The sequence below is a fragment of the Eleutherodactylus coqui genome, chromosome 12 (genome assembly GCF_035609145.1).
Source record: "Eleutherodactylus coqui strain aEleCoq1 chromosome 12, aEleCoq1.hap1, whole genome shotgun sequence".
NCBI classification, from domain to species: Eukaryota; Metazoa; Chordata; class Amphibia; order Anura; family Eleutherodactylidae; genus Eleutherodactylus; species Eleutherodactylus coqui.
Genome location: NC_089848.1, coordinates 37,675,401 through 37,690,286, shown reverse-complemented (window position 1 = coordinate 37,690,286; position 14,886 = coordinate 37,675,401). Strand labels below are relative to the sequence as shown.

The 14,886-nt window shown below is 43.9% G+C and overlaps 1 protein-coding gene across 1 annotated transcript in view; it reads left to right on the top strand.

The window, feature by feature from the left end:
* VWC2 (von Willebrand factor C domain containing 2) overlaps positions 1 to 14,886 on the top strand; it is a 320,493-nt gene that overhangs the window by 172,234 nt on the left and 133,373 nt on the right. The window contains exon 3 of the mRNA XM_066584656.1: positions 12,082 to 12,211. Coding sequence (XP_066440753.1) covers positions 12,082 to 12,211 — 130 coding nt within the window. The remainder of the gene's footprint in view (positions 1 to 12,081; positions 12,212 to 14,886) is intronic.

Genomic DNA, 14,886 nt, shown 5'->3' with positions numbered 1-14,886 from the left:
TGAATGAACCCATTCAAGAGAATGCGGTTCATATCTGTGAGCGGTTTGTATGCTGCGCAACGCACAAATCTAGCGTGATTTTCATGCCAGTGTGAAGGCAGCCTAACGCTTTTATTTTTCCGTTAATGTTGCTGTCTGACTACTTGTTTTGTTTTGGGACGAGTTGTTATTATTTAACCCCTTAATGACTCGGCCTATTTTGGGCTTAAGGGCGCAACGATTTTGGCCGGATTTTCATCTCCATTTTTCAAAAGCCATATCTTTATTTTTCTGTTGACGCGGCCGTATAAGGGCTTGTTTTTTGCGTGGCGAACTGTAGTTTTTATCAGTGCCATTTTTGGGTACATTGACTGTATTTTAAAACTTATTATTTTTTTATGATCGTAGGAAGAGAAAACGCATCAATTCTGCCATAGATTTTTGGGGTGTTTTTTTACAGCGTTTATAATGCAGCATAAATGACAGACTACATTTTTTTGGTACGATTACAACGATACCAATTCTTATTTTTTATTTAGGTTTTTCCACTTTTCTGCAATTAAATTTTTTTTTTACATTTTTATTATCGTTATTTTACACCATTTGTGTCCCTGTGGGGGACTTGCATCATACCACTGATGATTGCTATGATAAGCCATTGCAGGAGTCCACTCCTGCAATGCCTTATCGCTTATTACAGCGATCATAGGCAATGGTAATACAGGATGTCTGTAGGTGGCATCCTGTTACCATGGCAACCAGCCGGGCTCTCTGCAAATATATCACGACAATCCGATAACATCCCAGAGGGAGCGCGCTAAAGTATAGCAGATAAGGTATACGCGCCCCGTCCACCACCAGCCATGTCATATGACGCAGCCGGCACGTCATAGCGCGTCATATAACACTGCCGGCGCGTCATGCGCTGTACTGTGCATGCACGCCGGCAGTGTCATGCGGGAGCTACACGGCAGATGCGGAGGTGAGTATGGGGGTCTTTGGGGGGGCACCGTGACGGACTGCGGTATTCTGTTTGGGGAGCCCGTCATGGCCATTGTCATGAGGCCTTATACCTTCTGCACTATGCTGTAAATATGAATCAACATAATAGAGTTGCACTGGTTAGATGTTCATCACCTAGATCCCTAAGTGGCATTCCCTTTCTAATCTTAGCCCTTACTCTATATGCATTGCTGGTGGACCACTCCATTGGTTCACTAGACCAGCTCTTTGACCACAACTTGATTCTGTGGCTGGGAGTAAACTGTCCTATTGAAGACAATGCTGCCACATTGTGAAGGGATTTCCGTTCCTACTTACGGTAACTTTCACTGATTTAGTGCTGCGGCAGCATGTGGCCACCGCAGCCAATCGCATGTTATTGTAACACTTACTGCTGCTGCCTATTTTCTTCCAGGTTTTTTATCCCTTTAAGATTACTTATTTTAACCATTAAATTGCTGAAGAAGCTTTCCTTTGTCTTATTCCCCTTCAGCACAGAGCAAACGATCCCTGATACTAACGACATGTAAAAGACAGTTTTCATGACCAGAAAATGAAGTTGAATTGAATATACATGAGATTAATGGAAATAAACCTAAGCAGTAAATTGTTGGTGCTCTCACTCGCATTACCAGCAGGAATTAGCAGCTTTACTGCATAGCATCCTTTAGCTAACAAAGGCCGAATACTCAGATGCCAAATAGTGAGTCCTGCATGCAACTTTATACAATACTTATTGAAATCTTGTGCTATGGGCTGGCGTCTTATGATTGGGATTCAATATTACATCTCATGTATTTCAACCATTAACTAGAAGGCTGGATTCACATCGGCATATTTGCGCACAAAACAATTAGTGTAAGCAATACACAGAAAACAAGACCTATTGATTTCAATGGGTATGTTCCCATGTGCGTACTTGGTGTGCAGAAAACCATGGCGCAAAAGAAACATAGCATGCTCCATGCACAGAGAACACACCTTGAACTCATTAAACACTCCATTTAATTGCCTGAGAGTATCAGTGCCCGGGCAGTGGCGCACGACTTGCACACACAAAAAGTACAGTAAACAGGCAGCTGCACCCACATACACAATGCCCAATAATGTGCACGCAAAAACGCATACGCTAGTGTGAATCCGGCCTAAGGCAGTTGTATGAGGGGTAGAGATAAGCGAGCAGCAAAATGCTCGAGGGCTCGTTACTCGAGTCGAACTTTCAGTGATGCTCGAGAGTTCGTTACGAGTAACGAACCCAATTGAAGTCAATGGGCGACTCGAGCATTTTTGTTTATCGCCGATGCTCGCTAAGGTTTTCATTTGTGAAAACCTGGGAAATTCAAGAAAGTGATAGGAATGACACAGAAACGGATAGGGCAGGCGAGGGGCTACATGTTGGGCTGCATATGAAGTTCCCAGGTCCCACTATTAAGCCACAACAGTGGCAAGAGTGAGACCCCCCCCCCCCCCGCACTGTCAGCATAAAGATCGTTCTCCTCTGCCACAGCTGTAACAGCTGTGGCAGAGAAGAACGATGTTAGCCCATTGAATTCAATGGAGCCGGCAATACAGCTGGCTCCATTGAAAGCAATAGGCTGCCGGCGAGCACGGGATGAATTTTCGGGAAGGGCTTAAATATATAAGTCCTTCCCTGCAATTCACCAGAAATGTGTAAAAATAAAAAAAATATATACTCACCTTGTCCCGGCAGAACGATGTTAGCCCATTGAATTCAATGGAGCCGGCAATTCATCCAGAAATGTGTAAAAATAAAAAAAATATATACTCACCTTGTCCCGGCAGAACGATGTTAGCCCATTGAATTCAATGGAGTCGGCAATACAGCCGGCTCCATTGAAAGCAATGGGCTGCCGGCGATCGCAGGATGAATTGTCTGGAAGGGCTTAAATATATAAGTCCTTCCCTGCAATTCACCAGAAATGTGTAAAAATAAAAAAAATATATACTCACCTTGTCCCGGCAGAACGATGTTAGCCCATTGAATTCAATGGAGCCGGCAATACAGCCGGCTCCATTGAAAGCAATGGGCTGCCGGCGATCGCGGGATGAATTGTCGGGAAGGGCTTAAATATATAAGCCCTTCCCTGCAATTCATCCAGAAATGTGTAAAAATAAAAAAAATATATATACTCACCTGGTCCCGGCAGACGGAGTTCAGCGCGGCCGGCGGCAGTCCTCCTGAACTGCTCTGAACAGCTGTGAGTAGTATTCAGCAGCCGGGGATTTAAAATCCCCGCCTGCTGAATGAGCTGCCTCTGATTGGTCAGATTGGTCCCTGCGCTGAGCCAATGAGAGGCAGCAGTCCCTCACCCATTCATGAATTCATGAATGGGTGTGTGAGTGAGATCTGCCTCTGATTGGTCAGGCTGTGACCAATTAGAGCAGACCTGGGCAAAGCACGGCCCACGGGCCACATCCGGCCCGCTGAATAGCTCGGACCGGCCCGCAAAGAGTGTCCTGGTGACTCACCAATGAGTCCGGTGTCAGCAACGGGAAGCAGCGAAACTAAGGCCTCATGTCCACGGGGAAAATCGGGCCCGCTACGGATTCTACATGTAGAATCTGCAGCGGGTCCCTCCTGCCCCGCGGACATGAGCGCTGAAAATAAGAATAAATGACAATAAACTCACCTCCCATCCGCTCCGTTTCTTCTCTTCGCGGCGGCGTCATCTTCTCTCGTCGCGGCCGGATCTTCATTCTTCGGCTCGGCGGATGTGCACGATGACGTCGGTGACGTGCCCCGCGCATGCGCCGGGCCGAAGCAAAATGATCCGGCCGCGGCTGAGAGAGGATGGCACGGCGCCGAAGAGAAGAACCGGAGCGGGTAAGTAAAATGTGATTTTTGTGTCCCGCGGATCCGGACGGCTTCCATAGGCTTCAATAGAAGCCCGCGGGAGCCGTCCCCGCGGGAGACCCGCATGAAAATGGAGCATGGTCCAGATTTTTTCATGCTCCATTTTTTTTTTAAATCACTTTTATTGACGATCCGCGGGTATTTATCTACCCGCGGGTGGTCAATGCATCCCTATGGGGTGCGGATTCGCGCGCGGGAGAAGAGTTAAAATCCGCTGCGGATTTTAATTCTTCTTTTCCCCGTGGACATGAGCCCTAAGTGATGCCACTGTAACTTCTGAGTGGAGATGGGAGTGCTCCTTACCGCTCCCCTCTCCATTGGCAGACACGGGGGCCGCGCCGTAAAACGGGGTGAAACACCGGGTGTTCACCGCGCCGTATTACAGCGCCATTCATTTTCAATGGCGGCCGTATTCTGGCCGCAAATCGGGCGGCTGGAATACGGCCCCATTAAGGCAATGTGCATGGAGCCTTCGTATGTTGGTCTGGCCCTCTAAAACCATTCCAATTTCTCATGTGGCCCCATGGGAAAATTAATTGCCCACCCCTGAATTAGAGGCAGCTCATTCAGCAGGCGGGGATTTTAAATCCCCGGCTGCTGAATACTACTCACAGCTGTTCAGACCAGTTCAGGAGGACTGCCGCCGGACGCGCTGAACTACGTCTGCCGGGACCAGGTGAGTATATATATTTTTTTTATTTTTACACATTTCTGGATGAATTGCAGGGAAGGGCTTATATATTTAAGCCCTTCCCGAGAATTCATCCCGCGCTCGCCGGCAGCCTATTGCTTTCAATGGAGCCGGCTGTATTGCCGGCTCCATTGAATTCAATGGTCAGTGCTCGTTTAATCGAGACGAGTACCGCGTGGTGCTCGTCTCGAGTAACGAGCATCTCGAGCACCCTAATACTCGAACGAGCATCAAGCTCGGACGAGTATGCTCGCTCATCTCTAATGAGGGGTCTAAATGATCAGTGAACCACAAGTTGCACAACAAGCATACCTTAGATCAATGGAGGGGTGAGCGCACAGAGCCCATATGAGCAAAGAAACACCAGCATCAAAACTTGTAATCACAGATACGCCATAATTATACTTTCATCAGGCAGAATGTTCATGGTGTTTCTTATTTTACACATATATTTATGTAACCTACTGAGGCCTCCAGGACTGCCATGATTCATTGCCAATTAAGACATGCCTGCAGCACATCTTAATAGAACGCCAGTAAATGCAACGACAGAAAGTAATTATTTTTAAACTGATTTTACTTTTTTTAATAGTAGTACAACTTAAAAGAGCTATTCCATTGTAATATCACTGTAATCATGCAGACCCACAGAAAAAAATAACATGTCAGTTTACTGCATCTTGAACGCCAGCAAAACCCCCAAAATATCGTGCAGTTGTGTTTTTCCCCCATGTCACCCCACTTAGAAGTTTTTAAAAGATTGACAACATTGTATGGTACGTTACATGGTAGCATTGAAAAACACATCTCATCCCATTAAAAGCAGCCTTCATGTAGCTATGACAGCAGAAAAATAAAAAAGTTATGTTTTTTTGAAAGGGGGGGGGGGGGAAATAATAAATACAAATAAACATAAAGGCCGGCATCCAGGACGTTTAACGCTTTAAGGCATTTCTATTCCAAATGTGGCAGAATTCTGACCCAAAAAACGTCTTGTGTTACATTTATTTTGGGTTTCATACACTTTTTGCACCTCCCTCACCTCAGTTGTGTAACTTCAGAGAACAGTCATGTGTTATGTTATTTGCTATGTTCCTGTTTGTTGGTGGTTCAGTGCCATGTGGAGCGGGTTATATAGAGGGTGTATGCTGGATCCCATGTTGTATCCTGCTGCTTAGACATGTGAGCAGAGGATATTGGAGAACCACTGATTGCAGAGTGTGACAGAAAAGTAACTACCTGCTAGGTCAAATGGAACAGAATTCGGATTGTGCCCAGGTAACCCTGAGTCAGCCTGGCAGAAGAATCTGTGAGCGCTGTAGAGAAGTATAAAGATGGAACATTGACAGCAATAAACACCACATGGTCCATTCAATCTGCCCTCAAGGTATTTCCCTGTTATTTCTCTCTTAGGATAGATGCTTATCTCCGGCAGCTTGAATGTCATAGCTCAACAGACATGACAGGGCCGCAGTATAGCGGCCACGGGGCAGAAACGCACTGCTGGCACGATGTCCGTCTGAGCCACGTTATGACACTTTTTGGGTTGCATGTTTGTTATCCCTTGTTATGCTGAAGGGTTTTTGGGAGTCATATGTTGATATTCCCTTAGGTGGTTGTGCTTCCCTGGCTGGCCAATCTACTAGAGAGGGGGTTTATATATAACAACCCCTGCTCTTAGAAGTTGCTGATTATTCATCTCTTGTTGGGGTAGTTGGTCTAGTCCATATTTCCCTTGGTGCTGCCATCCTCATTAAGTTAAGTAGTTGGGGTATTTATTTATATCTTGATGTTGCTCCTGCTATTGCCCCTGCTGCCTATAGTTGTTACCACCTGTTAATTGACATTTCCTGCCTGCACCTAGGGTCAGTGCAGGCGGCCCAGGTTTGGAATGTGGGGCCGTCCTTGTAGGGGCGATCGCCCCACTTTAGGCAGGTTTTTTTTCTCTTCTTGCTGTTAGGGCTAGATTTCCCTTTTTTCCCCTTAGTTGTTTTTGGGTGTTGGTTTTGGTGATTTGCGTTGGACCTATTGGTGTTTATTTGTGCCGTGTGAACATTACCTTGCGTCTGTGCTGGGCGTGGTGCGTAATCACTTAGCACGGATATTACATGGAATTAATTTATGGTTGATTTTCAAACTCCGTCTGCTGGAAGTTTATACCAAGCATTTCTTTCAGCAAAATAATATCTCCTGAGGCTGCTTTAGGTTTTTCCTCATAACTGTTGTTCTTGAGACCTCCCACCATGTTTGTAGCCCGTCTTTGGATTAGTTCTATGTTATCAATGTCTTTCTGTAAAGGTATGCTATAATGAAGCAGTTAAATACTGAGGACTTTTCTGAGCTCCCGGAGATTGTCCGGTTTGTCTAGCCTGCAATTACTCAAGCACATAGTGAATGCCCAAAATGCCAAGTGTTGCAACCTCTAAAAAGTCTGGCTTATGTGAAGTGAGGAACAAAGTCATCTATGAGTGATGTTGCACCTACACCCTGTATATTCTTATTAACAGATCCATCCAATGATCAATTCTTTACAACTTGATACTTTTTAGAAGGGCTTGTGCCAATTTTCTGTCACAAAATACTGGTCTAAAGTAAGACAGACAAGAGTGGACATATCCATCACACAGGGTTCTGCATCATGATACATTAGGAACATCTTCTGACCGCCTTCTTTAAGGTAATGCTGTCTAAAACTAGACAGATTTAGTAAATCTGCCCCACAGTGATGTTAACAGGAGTCGGATCATCTGAAACAGTTCCATTGCATTGATAGACAACTGTATATAAGGTTCTGTTTGCTCTGTTCAGTATAGTTATGGCTCAATATCCTGATGTCCTGCATCTCAGCCAAACGTATATTTCCCCTTCATGGCCAGTAAACTGTGTGCCTTCTGTTGGCCAAATCCCTGCAGAAATCCTGCAGCGTTTACAGTACAAGCCATGCGGAGGGGACTTCAGAAATCTCCTTCACATGGTGGGGTAATGTTCACAGTAAACCCACAACATTTTTGAAATATCTACTTATGCTGCAGATTTATTCTGAGGATTTCAACTCTCACATTACAAGGTTAATTCTGCAGCCGATCCGCAGTTTAAAACGTGGCCAAATCCACACCTTGTGGCCATTATGGATTTCCAGTGGAATTTCAGTAGCGGAATATCCACAGGGATATTGCCTCATGTGAACATACCTTTAACTCTATAGACCCGTGGATCCACAAAGTCTTTCTGCAGTCATGGTGTGAAACTAGCCTAATGTAGGACTGGGCTGTCAAATAATGGGGTGTAAAGATCTAGGAGTAAAGGCAGAAGATACAAGTGTAAATGCTAAACATTCGGAAGATATTCGGAATATGCTCACTATAGTATTATTCCACTATTGTATACCATATCATATCAACTGAATGTACGTGCGTGGCCGACTGTATAGGTTTGAGTGTTTACCTATGTGATTATTGGTAATTCCGCGCCCCCATACATCCTGTGCATGCGGAGAACCCACATATCACCACGAGATAACCTCACATAACAACTCCCACTCACAGCGTCACTACAAGTTGATTGTGCATGCTCGAGATAATCTGGTTCTCGTGAGAACTTCTCCTAACCTCCTCCAGCATCCATTAACAACCAGTCCTAACTCAATGTGGACAGTGGGCATGCGCTAGCGCTCGCTAAACACTGCCATTTCACTACATGGGTCCCCAATAGTATCTACTGCTTTGGTACCACAGTCTTCTTGGTGAAAATCATTAGATGTTGTGTGTGTCTCTAGTGCCTACCGACCTTGTATATCAACGGTGTATGCAGATGATGGCAACAGTGAAAAGATCACTTTAGTATCATCTGCAACATCACAGCCAAAAGTTGCCCCAACATGGAAAAGTGTTTAAAACAACTCTAATGTTGGCTTATAGATGAGGCCCAATTAAAAGATGGGTTGGTGCATTAAGTGCAGAGAAGGATATCCCCACACAACGGGCTTTTTACCGCTTAGAAGGGTATTTTCCCATCTCTTAGGTGTTCCTGCTGCCATAATATAACCAAGGGGGACAAGTTTCACCATCCACTTACTGGCGAAACACCCTACATACATGAAAGGATTACATGCACACCTTTGTAATCTACACTATCATTTGTCCTTGTGGCCTCCTTTATGTGGGGGAGACCACAATGGAAATTAGGGGTCATATTACTAAACACAAGAATACTATTTGCACAAAGAAGGTGTTATTACCTGTTCCCAAACGGTTTATCGACAAAGCACCCACCATCAGTCAATGAAGGTTTCGGGTTATCGACCATGTACCCCCAAATGTAAAAGGTGGGGATAGGGTGAAATGTCTGAAGAAAAGGGAATTAGAATGGATTCACGATTTGGAGGCTCGGTCTCCATCAGGATTAAACATGGAATATAATGTCCTTCTGTTTATCTGGTTGGTATTCTGGACGGGGGCTGCTTCACCTTTGTTTAACCTGTGGGGTAGTTATACTTTATATATGTATCCACGTGTTTTGTTTTCAATGTCCATTTGTTTGTTTTTATTCAGGATGTCCCCGGAATGAGGGTTGATGTGGGGGACCTGACATCCACGTAATACTCCGTCCCTGTTTCCCATATTACATTTCTCTCCTCTTCCATTCTTCTGCGCATGGCATACTGGGTGCCCCATTTCCAAATTGTGGTTGTGTTGAGGGGTTTCCCCTCCTTTCTTTCCAGCATCCCGCTAGATGTCATTTTGCACCATTTATGCTACTCATAAATTTCATTCATCGGCTGTGGAGTTGGATCCAGAATCAGGATCCTAGATTTGGGCGTGCATTCGGGACCACTTCCCTGTATTCGGGGTTTATTGGTCTGTGCTGCTGGCTACAATTTAATTGGATTGGATGGCTCCTACTTCATGAAAGACTTAAGAACTCTCAGAAAGGGGGGGAAGCTTTATGAAGCTGAGGAATTCTTTGTGGTGATTGAGTAGGTCATACATCCTCTACATTGGGGACCACGGAGTTAGAGGCAGTTTTAATCTCTTGAGTTCTCCTTTGATTTTTTGAATAAAGTAGATGTTACCTAAGAGCCCTTGTCTCCATGAGCATAAAGGTTAAATGGGCTTCTTTGGTACAGCCTAGAAGATATATTAACCGTTTATAGACCGCCTCACGTAAATATACGACAGCCAGCAGAATGCCAGTTTGCTGCCATATATCTACAGTCCTCCTATTCTCATGCGTAGCTGGCAAGGAAGTCCCAGATGTGGCTGCAACTAACAGTCTCTGATCCAATCGCTGACATTCAGACCTGATTGGTTCAGATCCCGATAACAATACCTGTATCAGAAGCTGTTAGTGTAACCCATCCCATGCTGCAGCATCACTGTGATCATCAGGATCTGTTCCCACTGTTACTTATTGACAACCCATCCCCACCGATTGAGGGGTTCCATGCAGAATGGAATACGTCTGATCTAAACACCCTAATGTGGAAGTGCTGCTTTCTGATTCAGGTGATTGATAGGGAATCCCTGTGATGTCAGCAATGTCTCTCTGTCTCCACCTTTCCTGCTTTTATCTGCTTTTTCCATATTTTTTTTCCTTATAGGTTTTTAGTGATTCTTCGCTGACTTCTTGTTTTAGTAGTTTACACACTTCCTTTATGCCGTTTATTAGCGTTTGTTCTTGTTTTTTGCAGTAAGCAGTCTGGCTTTAGATGCTGGTGGAGCCCAAGGCATCAATCCAGTGTGGGTCACTTTGAGATGCAGGGCAACCTATTGGGCTGTATCGTATGGGACATCATTAATGGGTTGTAAGCCTGTGTGGTGCACTACACATACCAGTGGGATTTGGCACCTTTTGTATGCCTTATCTATGCACAAGTGTAATAATAAGAAGCCACTTTCCCCAATTTGTGGTCGGTGTGTGAGCGGCTGTTCATCACTATTTTGCACTTGTGCAATGCTCTTCTGTATAGTAATCTGCCTGTCTGCATTCTGCTGGGAAGTGGTGTTTGTACTCGCCCTTGTATATCTTTTTATTAGTATATAGGTAAATATGGTCGCTGGCAGTGATACTTCAGTTGATTTTTTACCATAGAATGTACTGAAAAACTTTTAACTAGAGATGAGCAAACCTACTCGGCCACGCCCCTTTTTCACCCGAGCACCGCGATTTTCGAGTACTTCCGTACTCGGGCGAAAAGATTCGGGGGGCGCCGTGGGTGAGTGGGGGGTTGAAGCGGGGAGTGGGGGGGAGAGGGAGAGAGAGAGGGCTCCCCCCTGTTCCCCGCTGCTACCCCCCGCTCCGCCACGCCTCCCCCCGCTCCCGGGCGCCCCCCGAATCTTTTCACCTGAGTACGAAAGTACTCGAAAATCGCGGTGCTCGATCGAGTAATTACTCGAAACGAATAGGTTCGCTCATCTCTACTTTTAACATTTTTTAAGTATAGTAAAATGGAAAGAAACTCAATTCCGCGATCTTTGGAGGGTCTTGTTTTTACAGTGTCAACACTGCGGCAAAAATAATATGCTAACTTTATTTTACTAGATGGACATATGTCTTTTTTCAGCCTCACGTACTATGTTACTTTATATATTACTATGATTGGTGGATATGTAAAAAATATGAGTAGTTCTTTCTTGTTGGGTTAATGTGTGTACCATGCATGCAACAGATCAACATTTTTTTTAAGCATTTGAGTGAACCTTGGGAGAGGGAAGACCTCTGGTTGGAGATAGCCAGTATGGAATTGAAGGCTAAATGGTTAAATTAAAGTCGCCACTCATTAGTGTAAAACCTTCGGCAAACCTTTGGAATTCTTCTAGGCCCTAGAATACAGGGCCCTGGTAATCCATGTATTCTTTGTTGGCTTCATACATGCAGATTTGCTATAGAAACTAATGAGCCAGTTATTGTAACTTTAATAAGAAAGAATCTGCCTTTTGGATCTGCCCTGGTGGTCCGGTGGACACATGGAACATTCTTTAGGAAAGCGATTCTTTTTTCCTTTCTACATTTCTTTTACAGCTATCGCATACATTTTGGGGCAGCATTCACTTGTTACCAACAGATACTATTAATTGATTTTTTTAGGCAAAAACATGAGGAAAAGCAAGATGAGGAAAATGTATGGCAATCAATGGAATTTCGGTTGAATTGAAACAATATAGAAACCTTGTGGAAGGTTTGATTTTCTTTAAAATTTCTTGTATTTTTATCTCTCCCTTCTCCTTTCTCTGCTTGCATCAAAGGATGAGAATTGAAATCGAATGATTTGCAATGTTGTAACCCATAATAAACACATTTACAAAAACTGGAAAAGCAAAGTGCCTTGGTGGAACTGGGAGGTTCTTCCCAAAATGTTACTCCTTTTAGTAATATTAAAACTGCCAAACGGTTTACTCATGAGTGAGATAGTCCCTCAACTAAGTAAAGAGTTTTCCTGGCATAGCAATATATATTCTTCAGGAGTATTGTGTAGAGGAAGCTAAATGTTGGCCCTCTTGTCACTAACTTCATTTATCCATTATCTCTGTTTTAGGTTTCTCCATGTGAGAAGTGTCGCTGTGACCCCAATGGTGAAGTCATGTGCACTGTGTCGGCATGTCCTCAGACAGAATGTGTAGACCCGGTCTACGAGCCGGATCAGTGTTGTCCCATCTGCAAAAACGGTAAATCAATCATTCATTGTGTTACATGTAATGGCAAAGTTTGGCATCTACAGAGAATAACCAGATGTTAGATTGTAAAATGAAAGTTATTGCACCTTGATTAGATTTATTAACTTCATTTTTGACATTTCTAGCCAAGTATTTGTATTTGTATTCTTGTTTTCAAATTGTTATTGTAAATGTGATTTATAGATATTGGATAATAGGAGAGTAAAATCAACTATCATATCTGCAAAGTAAGAGTAAAAAATCATAATCCTGGATCACTTGGTAGGGATTTCAGCATCATAGTAATAAGCTATATCTTAGACATATAATAAGCAACACTCAGAATGCTTAAACACTATGGACACCTTTGGGGGCACTTGACTTTAAACTAATGCAAAAATGATTTTCAGCCAAGAATACATAGATTTATTAACCCTTTCCAATCCAATTTGTATCCTGGTTTTCCTAGGGGGCTTACTCTTTTTCTGCCGTTATACAACGGCGCTATCTGCTGGCTAGAGCCAGTACTGCATGAGGTGACACTTTGGATAGGCTCAGACAGCAGAGAGGCTGGCAATATACAGTAAGAGAACCCTCACGGATGTCTTCCAACATTGGAGCTGTACAGCCTTAAATGATAATTAGAGATGAGCGAACGTACTCGTTTAGGGCGTTTTTGCACTCGAGCACCGCATTTTCCGAGTAACTGACTACTCGAACGAAAAGATTCAGGGGGCGCCGGGGGGCGGCGTGGTGGAGCAGGGGGTAGCAGTGGGGAACAGGGGGGAGCTCTCTCTCCCCTCTGCAACCCCCTGCTCACCCCTGGCGCCCCCCGTATCTTTTCGCCCGAGTAGTCGGTTACTCGGAAAATGCGGTGCTCGAGTGCAAAAACGCCCTAAACGAGTACGTTCGCTCATCTCTAATCATAATGTCTTCAGACGTCAGACAGTGGATTGGAAAGGGTTAAAAATGTTGTACCATTTGGCTTCTACGGCTTCTGTGTACAGCATTACACTTTACAGGAAGCTGCACAATGCCATTGACTGGCGGATGTTTATGGCCAAATCAGAGTTACACTTTGTATTCATATATAAAGTCAGTATCAAAAATCTGCCTAATATTCACTTCATACTCAGTGCTATATAACGTGGCCCTGACATTTAACACTCTACAGCCCATGATTCAGCAAGCTTTACACTTACATATAACGCATCACATGCTATTGGAAATGCCAAGTTTAAGTTTGCTGCCTTCATATAACAAGAGGACGTCCATTAGAACTTAAAGAAAGAAGGTTCCTACAACAACCTAGAAGGGGGTTACCTGCTGTAACAGCAATGAGACTAGGACACTTTTTCCATGGTTCTGGTGGATTCACTGAAATAGTCTATTTGGAGCCTGGATACTAGAGATGACCGAGCATACTCGGTAAGGCGATATACTCAAGAGAGCATCGCCTTTTTCGAGTATCTGCTAGCTTGTCCCTGAAGATTCGGGGGGGCCGCGGGGGTTAGGGGCAGCGTGGGGCAGCGAGGGGGAGCGGGGAGGAGAGTGAGAGAGATCCCTCTCTCTCTCCCTCCTGATCTGCTCCACAACCCCCCACTCACCCCCACGGCCCCCCGAATCTTCAGGGACAAGCCAGCAGGTACTCGAAAAAGGCGATGCTCTCTTGAGTATATCGCCTTACTCAGTATGCATGCTCATATCAACTGGATATCTTTCTGGAAAGAAATAATATTAGATATTATGGTCCCTAAAGATCGCTTGTTGATCCAGGGAATTGTTCTGATTGTCATAGTTAAAGTCAAGAAGGAATTTGAGGGAAAAAAATGGCTTCTGCCCCACTGGAGTTTCCCCTTCATCTGGATCAACATTAAAGGAAAACAGGTGGAGCTAGAGCAAATGATGTTCTTTTTCCACATTACTATCTTGTTATGTATTTAATCATCTGGAATGAAGCGTCTAGAAAAATGGGAACTCTGGAGCTGCAAGAACTTGACTAACTTTCTATTTTTGCCTTTTTCTTCTATTCTGTGTTCAAATAATCCATAAAGGAATTGTAAAATAATATAGTAGGCAAAACCAAAGTTCTTGCATCCTTCAACTATCTGCTAAGACAACGGTAAACCTTAAGATTCAACTCATAATATATTAATACCAACAAAAAGAAGGTTGTGATGCCGTTTCCATAATGCCTCATAGGCAGAGGAAATATTTGTCTTCATCATAAGTGGTGCATGCATCTCTTATTTTACATATACGGGATGTATCATCAATCCTAACTGTCTCTGACTGGACTTAATATCCCCAACACATGATGAATGAAAGTAGGAAATCTCCGGAAATTGATTCCTCAAGCAAAATAAAAACATTTAGAACTTAAAATGAATCTTCATTAGCAGTATAGGAGATAGATGAACTGCCGTCTGGAATAGAGCCATGCTCCAGAAAGTGCTGTGCTGATCGCTGACGAGCAGGGAGGTATTCCTTCCATCTGCTTCTTTTTTCTTTTTCTTCCAGTACTCACATGAGCGTTGTATCAGTTATATACAATAGTATAATACACTGAGATGCACAATGATAGAAGTGATATACAATATAACAATTAGTTGTATGTATAGCTGATAGATGTAAATGTTGTCGCAATGACTTGAAGTCACCATAAGGCCCTCCCCTAGGTGTTTTCT